General features: G+C 41.3%; 1 protein-coding gene across 3 annotated transcripts in view; it reads right to left on the bottom strand.

Annotated features, from left to right (window-relative positions):
• The window catches only part of pop1 (POP1 homolog, ribonuclease P/MRP subunit), a 72892-nt gene that overhangs the window by 12212 nt on the left and 42432 nt on the right, over nucleotides 1-18248 (bottom strand). For all 3 annotated transcript variants that reach the window (XM_072257994.1, XM_072257985.1, XM_072258003.1), the window contains 4 exons: nucleotides 16184-16307; nucleotides 14035-14154; nucleotides 2814-2929; nucleotides 12-203 (listed from right to left, as the gene is read on the bottom strand). In XM_072257994.1, coding sequence (XP_072114095.1) covers nucleotides 12-203; nucleotides 2814-2929; nucleotides 14035-14154; nucleotides 16184-16307 — 552 coding nt within the window. The remainder of the gene's footprint in view (nucleotides 1-11; nucleotides 204-2813; nucleotides 2930-14034; nucleotides 14155-16183; nucleotides 16308-18248) is intronic.

Raw genomic sequence — 18248 nt, 5'->3', positions numbered from 1 at the left:
CACAACATTACCAGAGGAATCCAGAATGCCATTCCCCATCCTTTTGGGAATAGGATATCCCAGCCACTCCCCCAACCGATGTGCTCCTTTCCAGCCACTTTCCCCGGTTGCTGCACCAGCAGGATGGGAATCTTAGATTCCCGTAGCCCCAGATTCAGCTGAGATCCAGGGACTAAGAGCTTGCTTTTCATCTGATTTAGCTCCTGGAACACAAGAAAAATAACAGCATCTTTAACTTGATAACAAGGCATGAGTTGAATACCACTTCAGTTTATTTTGGAATAACTATTAAAACATTGAAAACTTTGCTGCAAATACGTTTTACTGAAAAAAATTTACAGTACAGTTGGAACCTACTTTCTATATAATTTCATTATCAGTGTCTTGCTAGAGTAATCCATGACTAATACCTTAGTTCCACTTTCTCTATTGCCCCTCCCTTTCAATGTTTTCCTGCTGCAAACATTTATTTGCTCTTCCGTTGAGAGATGCAACAGTTTCTACCTTAGCTGCTCCCTACTGAACACTTCAAACATCAAGAACAGATAAAGGTATTAATCATGTTTCCATAGTTCCATACTGCACAGAACTGCTGTATTACAGTACAAGTACGAGATCATTTCTAGTGAGAGACGAGAAGAAATTGATTTCTGTATTCCTCATTTCCTCACTACCCATTTACCAGGAGCAATGTATAACAGAGATGCAAAGTGTACCAGGTAATAGAAAACAGACAACTTTTTCCAATAAGGTTGTGTGAGACTAGAACTGAAGGTCATAGGTTAAGGATGAAAGATGAAATATTAAGGGGAAACTTCTTCACTCAGAGGGTGGTGTGAGTGTGGAATGAGCTGCCACCAAAGTGGTGGGTGCGGGTTTGATTTCAACATTTAACAGAAGTTTGAATAGGTACATAAATGGGAGAGGTATGGAGGACTATAGCACAGGTATGGGTTGATGGGACTAGGCAGAATAACGGTTCAGCACAGGCTAGATGGGCTGAAGGGCCTGCTTTTGTGCCGCAGTGCTATGACCTTTTAACAATTGTGGGAGACAATGGAAGACTGATTGGTATCCAGGGATTGGGAGTGATTGACCGGTGGTTGAAGAATATCCGGAGGTTGAGGCCCAAAGTTCGAAACACTTGGGTTGGTATGTCCAGAGGTCGGAGGACTGAGTCTGGGCCAGGGACTGGAGGTTGAAAGCCCAATATCTGTATCTGAGAGCCCAAGGCCAAGGACTGGTGGTCAGAGGCCTGCAGACAGCCTTTCATAGTCATAGTCATACTTTATTGATCCCGAGGGAAATTGGGTTTCGTTACAGTTGCACCAACCAAGAATAGAGTATAAATATAGCAGTATAAAACCATAAAAAATTAAATAATATGTAAATCATGCCAGGAAATAAGTCCAGGACCAGCCTATTGGCTCAGGGTGTCTGACCCTCCAAGGGAGGAGTTGTAAAGTTTGATGGCCACAGGCAGGAATGACTTCCCGTGACGCTCTGTGCCGCATCTCGGAGGAATGAGTCTCTGGCTGAATGTACTCCTGTGCCCACCCAGTACATTATGTAGTGGATGGGAGACATTGTCCAAGATGGCATGCAACTTGGACAGCATCCTCTTTTCAGACACCACCGTCAGAGAGTCCAGTTCCATCCCCACAACATCACTGGCCTTACGAATGAGTTTGTTGATTCTGTTGGTGTCTGCTACCCTCAACCTGCTGCCCCAGCACACAACAGCAAACATGATAGCACTGGCCACCACGGACTCGTAGAACATCCTCAGCATCGCCTGACAGATGTCGAAGGACCTCAGTCTCCTCAGGAAATAGAAACGGCTCTGACCCTTCTTGTAGACAGCCTCAGTGTTCTTTGACCAGTCCAGTTTATTGTCAATTCGTATCCCCAGGTATTTGTAATCCTCCACCATGTCCACACTGACCCCCTGGATGGAAACAGGGGTCACCGGTGCCTTAGCCCTCCTCAAGTCCACCACCAGCTCCTTAGTCTTTTTCACATTAAGCTGCAGATAATTCTGCTCACATCATGTGACAAAGTTTCCTACTGTAGCCCTGTACTCAGCCTCATCTCCCTCGCTGATGCATCCAATTATGGCAGAGTCATCAGAAAACTTCTGAATATGGCAAGACTTTCCTGGGTATACAGGCCTATCTGTGTGTGGGAGTGGGGAAAAAGAGCTTGTTTGCTGTGGTATCATTATCCGTGTGGGTGAGTGGGAGGGAGGAAAAGGGCTTGTTTTGCTGTTGTTGTTTTGTTGCTTATTGTGTTCTGTGTTGTTCTGCTGAACATTGTGGGAATATGTGGCGATACTTGTGGACTACCCCCAGCACATCCTTAGGTTGTGCTGGTTATTAACACAAACACCACAGTATGTTTTGATGTACATGTGACAAATAAATGAATCTGATTTGGTATCACTAGAGCCACTAAATTTTTTTTGAGTTCGCGGTAGCCGGCCATGGGATCTTTTTCCAAGGGTAAGAGGGCAGAAAGAACCATATCCAAGAGACCTCATCCCTAGCAGCGCAGTGCTTACTTGGTTTTGGAGAGTCAGCCTAGATTCCTGGCTCATCACTCTGCAGTAGGAATTAAACACACAAACCTTCTGATTCAGAGGCAAGTGTGATAACAAAGACAAGCTGAAAGAAGCAACAAATCCATAAAGCAGGACCAACCAATCATCCAAGAGTTGGAGCAAAGGGAAAACAAAGAGTGAAGAAAAAAAAATCAACTCTGTATGATATTTTTTCTATTGCAAATATTTTGTCCTTTCACTGTAGTCAAATTACCTGTTCGGAAATTTTAGTTTCTGTAACAAAATTGCGAATGTTCCGATCCCAGATCTGACTCTGAGCACATTCTGACGGAAGTCCTTTAAGAGACAGCTCCTTTTCTTTTTCCAGATCTGCAATGCAAGGGGAAGATCACTGCAGTAAACATGTGTTAGTCACATAATCGGAATGCACACATGCACACAGTTCCCACACCTTGTAGATTTACATTATTTTCTAGAATCAGGTAGCAAAGCCATGGGGATACAAAACTGAAAGTTGGGGAAGGGAAGAGTGGGAAGCCAAAAAAAAAGAGTAGCAAGATGATTTGTAGTTGCTTTGTTTCCTAAGTAAAGCAGTATAGAGAATGTTGTAACAGGATTATCTAAAATTGGGCTTATCTTGCACTTCGTTTTCTCCCTGGAAACAAAGACATTTTTAATTTCTTATGAACAACCACAAATACACTTCATCTGCAGCAGAATGAGGGAATTCCTACAGCAGTCATAAAAGAGAACAAAGACACAAATCAAAGTTAACAATCTAGCGAGAAATCACAACTCAAAACCACCAAATGTAACAAATAAACAGGTCCTACAGAAACAATTAGTGTCAGTAAACACAGGATTACACAGGAATCCATAAAGCACTGAGGTCACCTCTGCTGTTAGGAAAGGAATTCAGAAATTTTCTATAGGTGGTTGGAAGCATCTTCATAAATTCGACAGGTACTTGTGTTGTCCACTGAACTCAACCCTTGCTCAGTGCCCCATCTGATAAGTTTTTTTTAAATATAGGAAGGATTCTAAAGCAAAGGCTCAAACCCAAAGATCCACAATCTCCTATTCAAGTTTAAGACAAGTGCTTGCTGCTCTGGCAAATTTTTACATCATAATGGTTTAGTTAACATATGGGTACATTTGAAGAAGAGGGTGTTGCCTATATTTTTTTACCCCCAGGCTAAATGAAGTCAGATAAACAAAATAGAAAGATATCAAATATTGCAAGTATGACTGCTCAGGATTTTGGAGTCAAATACTAGTTATAAATCAAATTGAGGTAAGTCAACTAGAACAGTAACTGATTTGTTTACTACAGGCATAATCTGACCCACTCACTGTTTCCAGCATTTTCAGTTTCTATATCAAAATCAGTAAATGTGGCATGTTTGACCTTACCTTTTCATAGGTCCTGCACACATCAATGCGAAACAAAATGATAAGAATGAAAACGAGATAGAATTGCACAGCACTAATAAAGCAGAAAATATGTCCAAAACATTTGCTCCAAATGACATAGCTGGATAAAATTTGATGACAAACAAAATTCTGATATTAGAAGGGGTGATAAAAAGACTGGTCAAAGATGCATGTTTTAAAGATAACATAAGGAGAGAAGTGTAAATCTAGGTTTTCCTTAATATATTCAAAAGTACTGCATTATCTTCCCTGATTATAATGAACATTTCAAAAGCACTCCATCTGAGATAACAGCTGAGGTTATTAGTACAGTGTGCGTGTGTGCCACATGCATAGATGTGCAAAGAAAAAGTGAAAAATCCTTTGTGGATTTCTGCTGCAAAGCTGCCAGAAAAGCTGTGTGTAATGAAAAACACTTTCCAAATATCCACATTTTGCTTTGGTGAAATTTTCCTGTGTTGCTATGGCAGAACCAAAATATCATTCGGGGTATTTAAATTAAGTGCTCATGGCTGATTTTATTTTTAAGGGTTGCAAAATATTTAACCAAATAAAAAGTGGAAAAATCAGGGCAAGGATATAAAGGAACATCATGGCAATGACAGCACAACTTCAACAATTAAAATTACTAATGTCCTAAGCAGCTCATCTGGCAAAAAGCAACCAATCAAATATGGAATACATACACTAAAACTGTGTGCTCTGCAGGGAAGTTTAACATCACATTATGTGGATATTCTGACGCCAGTTTAGACCTATGCAACATGTTAATCGTTGCAAATTTCTTGTTGCAAATACTGTTCAGCACCAAGATGGCCTTGCCAGGATTCAAACCTGGAACATCTGTATGAAGAACAGAGGCTCTCACTGAGCACAAGACCAGCAAAATGTGCCTAAGTATTTGCTGTTACTGAGATCATAATAATCTAAGACCAAAGGACAGAATCAGGTTTATTATCACCAGCATGTAACGTGAAATTTGTTAACTTAGCAGCAGCAGTTCAATGCAATCCATAATCTAGCAGAGAGACAAAAAAAAAACAAATAAATTAATTACATATATTGAATAGATTTTTTAAAATGTCCAAAAACAGAAATACTGTATATTTAAAAAAAAGTGAGGTAGTGTCCAAAGATTCAATGTCCATTTAGGAATTGGATGGCAGAGGGGAAGAAGCTGTTCCTGAATCGCTGAGTGTGTGCCTTCAGGTTTCTGTAGCTCCTACCTGATGGTAACAGCGAGAAAAGGGCATGCCCTGGGTGCTGGAGGTCCTTAATAATGGATGGGGCCTTTATGAGACACCGCTCCCTAAAGATGTCCTGAGTACTTTGTAAGCTAGTGCCCAAGATGGAGCTGACTAGATTTTCAACCTTCTGCAGCTTCTTTCAGTCCTGTGCAGTAGCCCCTCCATACCAGACAGTGATGCAGCTTGTCAGAATGCTCTCCACAGTGCAACTAAAGAAGTTTCTGAGTGTATTTGTTGACATGCAAAATCGCTTCAAACTCCTAACAAGGTATAGCTGCTGTCTTGCCTTCTTTATAATTACTTCAATATTTTAGGACCAGGTTAGATCCTCAGAGATCTTGACACCTAGGAAATTGAAGCTGCTCACTCTCTCCACTTCTGTTCCCTCTATGAGGATTGGTATGTGTTCCTTCGTCTTACCCTTCTGGAACTACACAATCAGCTCTTTCGTCTTACTGACGTCGAGTGCCAGGTTGTTGCTGTGGCACCATTCCACTAGTTGCATTATCTCACTCCTGTACGCCCTCTCATCACCACCTGAGATTCTACCAACAATAGTTATCAGCAAATTTATAGATGGTATTTGAGCTCTGCCTAGCCACATAGTCATATACAGAGAGTAGAACAGTGGGCTAAGCACACACCCGAGGTGCACCAGTGTTGATCGTCAGCTAGGAGGATATGTTATCACCAATCCGCACAGGTTGTGGTCTTCCAGTTAGGAAGTCGAGGATCCAATTGCAGAGGGAGGTACAGAGGCCCAGGTTCTGCAACTTCTCAATTGGGATTGTGGGAATGATGGTATTAAGTGCTGAGCTATAGTCGATGAACAGCATCCTGACATAGGTGTGTGTTGACTAGGTGGTCTAAAGCCTTGTGGAGAGCCATTGAAATTGCATCTGCAGTTGACCTATTATGGCGATGGGCAAATTGCAATGGATACAGCTCCTTATCCATTGACAATAAACTGGACTGGTCAAAGAACACTGAGGCTGTCTACAAGAAGGGTCAGAGCCGTCTCTATTTCCTGAGGAGACTGAGGTCCTTTAACATCTGCCGGACGATGCTGAGGATGTTCTAAGAGTCTGTGGTGGCCAGTGTGATCATGTTTGCTGTTGTGTGCTGGGCAGCAGGCTGAGGGTAGCAGACACCAACAGAATCAACAAACTCACTCATAAGGCCAGTGATGTTGTGGGGATGGAACTAGACTCTCACTGTAGTGTCTGAAAAGAGGATGCTGTCTAAGTTGCATGCCGTCTTGGTCAATGTCTCCCATCCACTACATAATGTACTGGGTGCGCACAGGAGTACATTCATTCCTCCGAGATGCAGCACAGGACTCATTCCTCCGAGATGCAGCACAGAGTGTCATAGGAAGCCATTCCTGCCTGTGGCCATCAAACTTTACAACTCCTCCCTTGGAGGGTCAGAACCCTGAGTCGATAGCTGGTCCTGGACTTATTTCATAATTTACTGGCATAATTTACATATTACTATTTAACTATTTATGGTTCTATTACTATTTATTATTTATAGTGCAACTGTAACGAAAACCAATTTCCCTCGGGATCAATAAAGTATGACTATGACTTTGCTGAGGCAGGAGTTCAGTCTGGTCATGACCAATCTCTTAAAGCACTTCATCACTGTCGATGTGAGTGCTACCGGGCGATAGTCATTAAGGCAGCCCATATTATTCTTCTTAGGCACTGGTGTAATTGTTGCTTTTTTGAAGCAAGTGGGAACTTCTGCCCGTAGCAGTGAGAGGTTGAAAATGTCCTTGAATACTCCCGCTAGTTGGTTGGCACAGGTTTTCAGAGCCTTACCAGGTACTCCATCGGGACCTTCCACCTTGCGAGGGTTCACTCTCTTTAAAGACAGCCTAACATCGGCTTCTGAGTCAGAGATCACAGGGTCATCAGGTGCAGCAGGGATCTTCACAGCTGTAGTTGTATTCTCTCTTTCAAAGCGTGCATAGAAGGTGTTGAGTTCATCTGGTAGTGAAGCATCGCTGCCATTCATGCTATTGGGTTTTGCTTTGTAGGAAGTAATGTCTTGCAGACCCTGCCAGAGTTGCTGTGCATCCAATATCACCTCCAACCTCGCTCAAAATTGTCTCTTCACCCTTGAAATAGCCCTCCCCAAACCATAACTGGTTTTCTGGTACAGGTCTGGGTCACCAGACTTGAATGCCACAGATCTAGCCTTCAGCAGATGACACATCTCCTGGTTCATCCACGGCTTTTGGTTTGGGAATATACAGCAAGTCTTTGTGGGCCACATTCATCCACACAGGTTTTAATGAAGTTGGTAACAACTGCAGCATACTCATCCAGGTTCGAAGATGAATCCCTGAATACAGTCCAGTACACGATTCAAAGCTGTCCTGTAGGCACTCCTGTGCTTCCCTTGTCCATACCTTTTTGGTCCTCACTGCTGGTGCTGCAGTCTTCAGTCTCTGCCTATACTCAGTGAGTAAAAGTACAGCTAAGTGATCAGACTTCCCGTAGTGAGGGCATGGAATAGCACGGTAGGCATTCTTGATGGTGGTGTAGCAATGGTCCAGTGTGTTGTTTCCTCTGGTATTACAAATGATCTGTTGATGATATTTGCTTAGTGATTTTTTCAGATTGTCCTGGTTAAAATCTACCAAAATGATGGTGATGGTGTTAGGGTGCGCTGTTTCGTGCATGTTGATCCCATTGCTCAGATCATCTAAAGCCTGCTTGACATTGGCCTGAGGTGGAATGTAAACTGCTACCAAAATGACCCCAGAGAACTCCCATGGTAGGTAAAAAGGACGGCACTTTACTGCTAGACATTCCAGGTCTGGTGAGCAGAATTGGGACAGCGCTGATATATTTGTGCACCAAGAAGAGTTGATCATGAGGCATACTCCTCCACCTCTGCTTTTGAGAGACTCTATAGATCTATCCTAACAGTGTATAGTAAACCTGTCTATCTGGATCACTGCATCCGGTACGGAAGGGATTAACCAGGATTCTGTGAAACAAAGGACACACACAGTCCTAATGTCCCTCTGATTCAGCACCCTAGCTCTGAGATCATTGATTTTATTCACCAGAAACTGCACGTTCGCCAGTAAGATAGTCGGTATAGGGAGTTTAAACCCCCCGTTTCCTTAAACACACTTGTAACCCCGATCTACACCCGCACTTCCTCTGAGGGCACTTCCGACCACAATCGGTGTTGTTTCCGTCGGTTTTAAGCAGCGATGAATCGTTTGAATGCAGTAAGACATCTTTGTTAACTGTGCTGACCTTGGAAGCAGATGTGAATTTTAGCTCTATCAGGTTGAAATGGGAATATTTAATCATATCCATTGAGAGTACTGCTGCTACTTGAGTTGCGCCTAGGCGCCCTGGAAGTAAAAACGTGAGTAAAAAGCACATTTACGTAATGCTTTTAGCATTTCTCCAAGTAGCAATTTCCCAAACTAATTCGACATACAAGCATATGAACATCACTGGCAGCAAATGACTAGTCTAACTACCCATCTCAAACAAACCTGGAAACCTACCCATGTACAATGTGAGTTCCACTATAGCCAGAAACTTCACATTGTCTCTTTAAGGAGTATCGCAAACTATCACTCGTTGCCTGAGCCGGCAGGCAACAGTCTCTGTGAAGTCTGGCTTGGCATCTAACCAAGTTCAGCATTTGTAAAGCTTCTAAGCTTGATTCCTGATATTCCTTCAAATATTTTGTTTAAATAGCTAATCTGCAGAAATGTAACCTCATTTCCATTATTATAAATCTTGAACATGTTGCTCCAAGTCTAAGCTCCTCTAAACTTAAAAGAACCTAACTTGTTGACCCTGAGAGGAAATGGTCATGGATACAATTACAACATTTGAGAGACACTAGTATAGATACATGGAGGTGAGGGGCTTGAAGTGTTCTGTGCTGGATGCTGACAATTGGGACTAGCAGGGAGGATACTGTAATCAGCATGGATCAGTTCGGCCATTTCCATGCTGCATTACTCTTTGATTCCTCCTGGGTCACTAAACTAATCTCATGCCCTGCCATTCATAGAATCATTGACATATTCAGCTTGAAGCAGGTCATTCAATCACACTAACCAGTGGGCACCCATTGAAAGCTGGAAGTGATCCTATCTTCCAGCATTTGGCTCATACTCTTCCATGCACAAATGATATAAATGTTCATTTCTTAAACGTTGTCAGCGACCCAACCTGAACCACTCTCTCAGACAATGCATTCCAGGTACTCTCACCCCTCTGTGTGTAAAGGGCCCTGTGTAGATTCCATCTAAATCTTTTACCCCTTCCAGAAATCCATGTCTTCTAGTTTCATTTCACATGGAACATCGAACATTACAGCACAAGATCAGACCCTTGTGCCCACAAATGTTATGCCGAACCACCTAAAAAGCAAAATGAAAACACCCAAACCCTAATCCCTCCTACCTAAACAATATCCATAATCCCTACACCTTCCTCACACTCATGTGCCTATCTGAATATCTCTTAAAAGCCTCTAATGTATTTGCCTCCATTACTCCGAGTAAAAAACTTGTCCCTCACGTCCCCTTTGAACCTACCTTCTCTCACCTTTAATGCATGCCCTATGGTATTAGACATTTCCATCCTGGGAAACAGACACCCCCTGTCTTCTCTATCTATGCCTCTCATAATCTTATCAATCTCTATCAGATCGCCCCCTCTACCTCTGCAAGTCCAAAGAAATAACCCAAGTTTATCCAGCCTCTCATGATAGCACATGCCCTCTAAACAGGCAGGATCCTGGTAAACCTCTTCTGCACCCTCTCCACAAAGCCTCAACATCCTTTCTATAATGAGGCAACCAGAACTGTATGTATTACTCCACATATGGCATAACCAGAGTTCTATAAAGTTGCACATAACCTCTTGACTTTTGAACTCAATGCTTCGACTAAGAGAAGCAAGCATTCCATAAGCCTTCTTAACCACCTTAATGACCTGTGCAGCCACTTTCAAAAAGCTATGAACTTGGATTCCAAGGTCTCTCTGCTCAGCAACATTGTTAAGGATTTTGCCCTCAACAGTGTACTGTCTCCTTGCATTTGCCCTACCAAGGTGCAACACCTCACATTTATTTGGTTTAAGCTCCATCCACCATTCCTCTTCCTATATCTGCAACAGATCTACATTGTGCTAATTTCTTTGCCAGTTTTCTACACTATCCACAACTCCACCAATCTTGATATCATCCACAAACTTATTAACCCACACATCTACATTTTCATCATTTATATACATCACAAACAGGAGAGGTCCCAGCATAGATCCTTGTGGAACACCACTAGTTACAAACCTCCAGTCTGAACAAGTCCCTTCAACCACTACCCTCTGTCTTCTACGTGCAAGCCAGTTCTGAATCCAAACAGCCAATCCACCATGGACCTCAAGCATCTTAATCTTCTGGATTAGCGTCCTATGAGGGACTTCATCAAATGCCTTAATAAAATCCATGTAAACAACATCCACTGCTCTACCCTCATCAATCTCTCTCATCACCACGTCAAAAAACTCAATTGAGTTGGTAAGGCACGACCTGCTCCACACAAAGCCGTGCTGGTTCTCTCTAATAAGGCCATGGGTTTTCAAATATTCGTATATCCTATCCCTAAGAATTTTCTTCACCAATTTCTCCACACCTGACGTGAGACTCACTGGCCCATAGTTCCCAGGATTTTCCCTAGTTCCCTTCTTAAATAGAGGCACAAATTTAGACACTCACTAGCCCCCGGGACTTTGCCTGTGCCTAGAGAAAACACAATGATACTAGTCAAGGGCCCAAGAATCTCATCCTTTGCCTCCTTCATTAACTTGGGGTAAATCCCACTAGGCCCTGGAGTCTTAACAGCTTAATGCTCATTAGGAGAGCGAACACTTCCTCCTCCTTGACTTCTAAACACCCTAAAGTATTTATACACTCATCACCGATCTCCTGGTCTTCCACATCCTTTTCCTTGGTAAATACTGATGCAAGTACTCATTAAGTATCTCACACACAATCTCTGCATCTAAGCAAATCTCCCTCACTTTATCTTTCAGTGGTCCTGCCCTCTCCCTAGTTTCCCTCTTGCTTTTGACGTATGTATAGAATGCCTTGGGATTCACCTTAATCCTATTTGCCGAGAATTTTTCCTGGCCCCTCCTGGCTTTCCTAATTCCCTTCTTTAGTTCTTTTTTGGGTTTTTTATACTCCTCATGTGCTTTGTTTGATCCTTACATACTTATCCTTTTCCTTCTTGACTAAATTCATCACCTCTCTGGACAGCCAAGGTTCTCTTATCTTTCCATCTCTGTCCTTCCTTCTAACAGCAACATTCCTTTCCTGCACTCTGTCCCAGTGGCTATTAGAGGGTCTGTAGTACAATCCCATCAGTGTGATTGCAGCGTTCCTGTTCCCGAGTTCCACCCAAATGGACTTGGTGTCTGAACCTTCCATTATGTCTCCTCTGAGTGCTGTGATACTGTTCCTGATTAGTAGTGCAACTCTTCCCCCCCACCTTCCTTTTACCTTTTCTATCTTTCCTAATGCTTTGAAAACCTGGTACATTAATCACCATTCCTGTCCCTTGCTCAGCGTTTCAGTGATAGCCACAAAATCATAGTTCCATGTACTGACTGAAGATCTGTGCTCTAAGTCCATCACCTTTACCCATAATACTCCTAGCATTAAAATATACACACTTCAAACTATCTGACCCATTATCCCTGTTATTTTGATTATTATACCTGTTATTTTGATTTTGCCTTTCCATGCTTTCCCTGGCATCTACCTTCCAGTCCGATCCTTCTCTTACTGACACAGTGCTCCAGTTCCCAGCCCCTACAAAACTAGTTTAAACTCTCCTGAGTAGCATTAGCAAAGCCTCCTGGCCAGGATATTGGTTCCCCTCCAGTTCAGGTGTATTCCTCTTATACAGGGATTCCCCTTCCCTAGAAAAGGTTCCAATGATCCAAGAACTTGAAACGCTGTCCCCTGCACCATCTCCTCAGCCACTCATTCATCTGTGTTATCACCCCATTCCTACCTGCACCAGCCTGTGGTAATGGGAGTAACCCAGAGATTACTACTTTGGAGGTCCTTCTCTTCGGTCTCTTTCCTAACTCTATACACTCACTGTATAGCAACTCTTCCCCTTTTCTGCTTATGTATTTACCACGACCTCTGGCCATTTACCCTCCCCCTTGAGAATATCCTGCAGCAGCTCCAATACATCCTGGACCCTAGCAGCCAGGAGGCAACACACCACCCTGGTGTCTCTTTTCTGGCCATAGAACCTCTTTTCTGTCCCCCTTAACTATCAAGTCCCCTATAACTACTATGGGGAAGTTTCCTGTAGTGTACCCTAAGAAATTTTATATACATCAGTCATGTCCCTCTTAACAATCTCCACCCCAGGAGAACAGAACCAGCATCTCCAGTCTCTCCTTCTAGGTGAGCTGCTCCATCTAAGGAGACATTCTGATGAATTCCTATGTACCCTTGCCAGCACCTTCACATCCTCCACTCCCCTCTCTGAAACCATTCCAAAGCCTCACAATAACTTTTTTACTGAATCTGCCACATCCATCTATTAAAGATCACTCCTCAATTTAAAATAACCTTGTAAAATTAATTTTATTCATTTGTTTGTGATGTTTTTCCATGTTTATAAGATTATGAAAGGCATAGACAGACAGCTGGTATCTTTCCTTCAGAGTCAAAATGTCTGAGACTAGAGGACATGCATTTCAAGTCATCATCTTGTATGTTTCTGTCAAGTCTCCTCTCACCTCTCTGAAATAGCAGAAATACAGCTAGCCTGAACAACCTTTCCTCAGTAAGTCTAGTAAAACTTCGTTTGTGCTCATATTTACTTGCTGCACATTCATATTAGCCTTCTCACCATTGAGATAATATTTTTCTTTACTTCTTCTACCAAACTGGAAAATTTCACATTTTCCTGCATTATATTTAGTTGATAAATCTTCACCCACTTATTAACATGCTTCCACTCCACCATCAAATTTCTAACAATCCATGAATACTAACTTGTTATTCCTTCTTTATGCATTATTTGTTTTTATAAGTTATGGTAATTTTATGTCTGCTGCTATAAATTAACACATTTTACATTATTTACTGTATAGCAGTGATAACAAATTGGATTCTTATCTGTGTTCTTTTGTAGCCTCCTACCTTTGTGAAATCAGCGAATTCAACAACTAGAACTGGTAACCCAATTACTTCCATTCTAAACAAAACTAGAGTAGTTGTTGTTGTCATCACTAAACAGCCATGACTTTGTGTAATGAACAGCTGACTTTTCCAAACAAAACTAATATGTGCTTTAGCTAAGGGTGAAAGGGAAGAATTGGATTTAAGAAATTCTGTTGAAAGCATTGATTTATGTCGTGCTAATCAATGGATAAAGCACCTCACAAAACCATTCTTGCAATGGTCTTCATTTCTTTGAAAGATTGAATAGAGAAATTCCATGAAACACATACTTCTAATTTTTTTTATCTAACCAATGGAAGAAAGCAAATATATACACTATGCAAAATAAGCATGTTCACCACTGACCCGATCACCATTACCATCTATTCCTATCTCTCTAGTATTTACCCAGCTTCCCTCAGATAAATCCATGTAAAAGTCTTATCGATTCCTTGTGGAAATGAATTTCACAGTTGTTATAATGACTGAAAACTGAAAAGTATTCTGAATGACTTGAGATTTGCTCTGCGGTGTTACCATGGGTGCTACCTTTAAACTTTGATGTGTCAGGCAGTGCTGTGGTTCTTTTCTCGGGTATGTTTAGTCGAGGATCCCTCACAGTAAGTCCAAGTACAGACCCTGCTGAAATTTCTGCTGGTGAAGTAATACCTTAAAAACATAAAAAAAAGCACAAAATGGTGGAAGCACTGGTTACTGACAAGAATCACGTTACAGAATAGTGGTAGGAAAGAAGTTGATGCCCTCAGACGTAACTTAGAAATTTTCAAGGCCACAATCAGATATCCTAAAAGATTTCATGTTCAATTAACACCGAGAGATACAAGTCCAAAAAGAGTAAAATCTAAAGATGCCAATAGCTAGGTTCAGTGCCTGTGAAAAGTATTCACCCCACCTTCCCCCCACCCCCTTGGAAGTTTTCAGTTTTATTGTTTTATAACATTTGAGTCACAGTGGATTTAATTTGGCTTTTTTGACCAGTCAATAGAAAAATATTCTTTCGTGTCAAAGTGAAAACAGATCTCTACAAAGTGATCTAAATTAATTACAAATATAAAACACAAAATACTTGATTGCATAAGTATTCACTCCCTTTTATTATGACACTAAATCATCACATGAGCAGACAATTGGTTTTAGAATTAGTTAACTTGAGACTTGTTTTTGGAGACCTGTGTGCAGTCAAGATGTTTCAACTGACTGTTGTAAAAATACACCTATATCTGGAAGGTCCCAGAGCTGGTAAGTCAGTATCCTAGCAAAAACTGCACCACGAAGACAAAAGAACACACCAAGCAACTCCACAAAAAGGTTATTGAAAAGTATGAGTCAGGAGATGGATACAGGATCCCTTGGAGTACAGTTAATTCAATCATCAAGGAAAGGAGATGGCATAACTGTACATCTGTCTAGAACAGTCCATTCTCAAAAACTGGGTGACTGTGCAAGAAGGGGACTAGTGAGGGAGGCCACAAAGAGACCCATGACAACTGTGGAGGAGGTACAAGCTTCAGTGGCTGAGATAGGAGAGACTGTGCATATAACAACTGTTGCCCAGGTGCTTCACCAGTCACAGCTTCATGGGAGAGTGGCAAAGAGGAAGCCAGTATTGAAAAAGACTCACATAAAATCTTGGCCAGAGTTTACCAGAAGGCACATGGGAGACTCTGAAGTCAACTGGAAGAAGGTTCTACAGTCTGATGAGACCAAAATTTTTGGCTATCAGACTAAATGCTACGTTTGGCATAAGCCAAACACCACACATCATCGAAGCGTAGTGGTGGCTGCATCATGCTGTGGAATGTTTCACTGCAGCAGACCTTGAAAGGCTTGTGAAGGTAGAGAGTAAAATGAATACAGCAAAATACAGGGAAATCATGGAGGAAAACCTGATGCAGTCTGCAAGAGAACTGCAACTTGGGAAAAGATTTGTTTTCCAACAGGACAATGACCCCAAGTATAAAGCCAAAGCTACACAGGATGGGCTTAAAAACAACAAAGTTAATGTCCTGGAATGGCCAAGTCAGAGTTCAGACCTCAATCCAATTGAGAACTTGTAGCTGTACTTGAAAAGGGCTGTACATTCATGATCCCCATGGAATCTAACAGAGCTTGAGCAGTTTGGTAAAGAAGAATGGGAAAAAATTGCAGTGTCCAGATGTGCAAAGCTGATAGAGATGTATCCATACAGACTCAAGGCTGTAATTGTCCTCAAAGGTGCATCTACTAAATACTGACATGAAGGTGGTGAATACTGATGTAATCAATGATTTTGTGTTTTACATTTGTAATTAATTTAGATCACTTTGTAAAGATCTGCTTTTACTTTGACACAAAAGAGTCTTTTTCTATTGATCAGTATCAAAAAAAAGCCAAATTAAATCCAATGTGATTCAATGCTGTAAAACAATAAAGCATAAAAACTTCCAACAGGCGGTGAATACTTTTTAGAGGCACTGCATGTAACAATAAATACAATGATTTGCTTCAGTGATATTATTACCTTGCCTTTTGTTATAAACTAGCCTAACAACTTTTTGATGCAAAGCCTAGAATCATATTCTAATTTTAATGTTAAATTAGCAAGAAGATGCTCACTAGCAGCAAAGACAAACTCAAATCTAAAATTATCATTGCCTAATTCACACAAATGTCACTGGCTTGATGCTAAGTCACCCACCAGAAAGTAACTGAAGGAAATCCCCTTGACGATTATGAAGAGCCACATCCTCAGATTTCCTGCAATATTGTGACCACCAGCAGGGCAAAGCTCTTGTTTCTGTCGCTTCTGTCACTTCAGAGTTCTAAGGACAGTTTCAAGACAAGATCATTTTAGTTAATGAAAACAAAACAGTAACACGAGTATAGCAAACAATACCAGAAGAACAAACTATTAGAAGTAGTCCCAAATAAAATTTCACAGTGACAACCATCATGCCTACTTCAAGAAAAATAACATATCTTTTATCACATCAGCTGCTCCCCTAAACATTACAAAATGTTGCAAGGTACCTCTTAAGAACATTACCAAACAATATTTGACAACTAACCACAAAAGTTATTAGAATATGTGCAAAGCAATGTCTTAAAGCAGAAAAAAAAGAGGGGTATTGTATCCAGAGAGCTGTGCCTGACATGGCTCAGCACTGCCCTCTATCCGGTCGGAAGGCACACAACATGCCGGTCAACATTTCACCCCTCTCAACTAATCAATGCACACTTAACCATTGGCCACCTTAATTGGATTAACCTGTCTAGCACCAAGCCGTTGGCCCCCTGGTGAATCACCTGGGCTGGACCCTCCAGCCCCCTGACCTATAAAGGATGCTACATGTGCTTGGCTCGCTATTCTAAGCACGTTTGTGTGAATATTGTAGCCACTTGTGTTGTCCCAAAGCACTTCTCCCCTTGTAAATAAACTCCTTATTGTTGAAACTGTGTGTCCAGAATCCTTGCCTTTGAGACCCAAAGAATCTGTCTCATTTCCAACACAAAATATGAAAAGGAATTCTGGAGTTTTGCTGCAGTAATTCAATTCATGAACACAAGTAGAAGTGATAAGATCCTGTAAGTTAATTTTTATTAGTTTAAAACAGATTAAGTAGCACTTCAACAGATAGTGGTGAAAAGAGGATTGAAGAAAGGGTAAAATTTTAAAAATTAAGTTGTTGTTTAACTGGGGAAAGTGCAACCTAGCAAGTACATAGGGACAACAGGCAAGAGAAAAACAAGGACAAGAAAATTTTTCCAGTTATCTTCCCTCCAGTATTAGTCCTAATGCAAGGGCTTGACTAAAAGCATCAATTTCTCATTTTCTACCCCTTACACACCCCCCACCTCCACCACCACACAAATACACTATAGATGCAGTTCCACCTGCAAAGCTCCCCCACCAACAGTTTGCTTTTTAACTTTGGATTCCAGCATCTGCAATTTCTTGTGTCTACATACAAATGGAAATTGTCAATTCTCTCACACAATGCAGTGAGGATACCATTTAATATTAAAGGAAGAAAGATTATCAAATCTCACAGATAGAGAACCAAAAGATTCATGAGGAAATCAGTTTTACACAGCAAGTGTTTAGGATCTGAAATGCTCTTCTCTGGAGTCAGATTCAATTGCACTACTCTAAAGGAATCTGGTTAAGTAGGTGAGGAAAGAATATGCAAGACCTTTGGAGAAAGCAAGAAGCTGGTGCTGAGTGGAAATGGAAACCAGAGGTCTATGAGCTGGTCCTCACCAGGGGATCAGAGGCGGAGAAAGTCAGCAACTTTAAAATCAGAATCAAAATCAGGTTTATTATCACCAACACGTGACGTAAAAATTGTTAGCTTAGCAGCAGCAGTTCAATGCAATACATAATCTAGCAGAGAGAGAAAAAAAATAAAATAAAGCATAATAATAAATAAACAAGTAAATCAATTATGTATATTGAATAGATTTTAAAAAGTGCAAAAACAGAAATACTATATATTTAAAAAAAAGTGAAGTAGTGTTCAAAGCTTCAATGTCCATTTAGGAATCAGATGGCAGAGGGGAAGAAGCTGTTCCTGAATCGCTGAGTGTGTGCCTTCAGGTTTCTGGACCTCCTACCTGATGGTAACAGTGAGAAAAGGGCATGCCCTGGATGCTGGAGGTCCTTAATGAGCGTTGCCTTTCTGAGACTTTGTGGTACCTGGGTACTTTGTAGGCTAGTGACCAAGATGGAGCAGAATAGATTTATAACTTCTGCAGCTTCTTTC

This window comes from Mobula birostris, chromosome 1 (genome assembly GCF_030028105.1).
Source record: "Mobula birostris isolate sMobBir1 chromosome 1, sMobBir1.hap1, whole genome shotgun sequence".
Classification (NCBI taxonomy): domain Eukaryota; kingdom Metazoa; phylum Chordata; class Chondrichthyes; order Myliobatiformes; family Myliobatidae; genus Mobula; species Mobula birostris.
The sequence above is the reverse complement of the archived record's forward strand: the minus strand, read 5'-3'. Positions and strand labels throughout refer to the sequence as shown.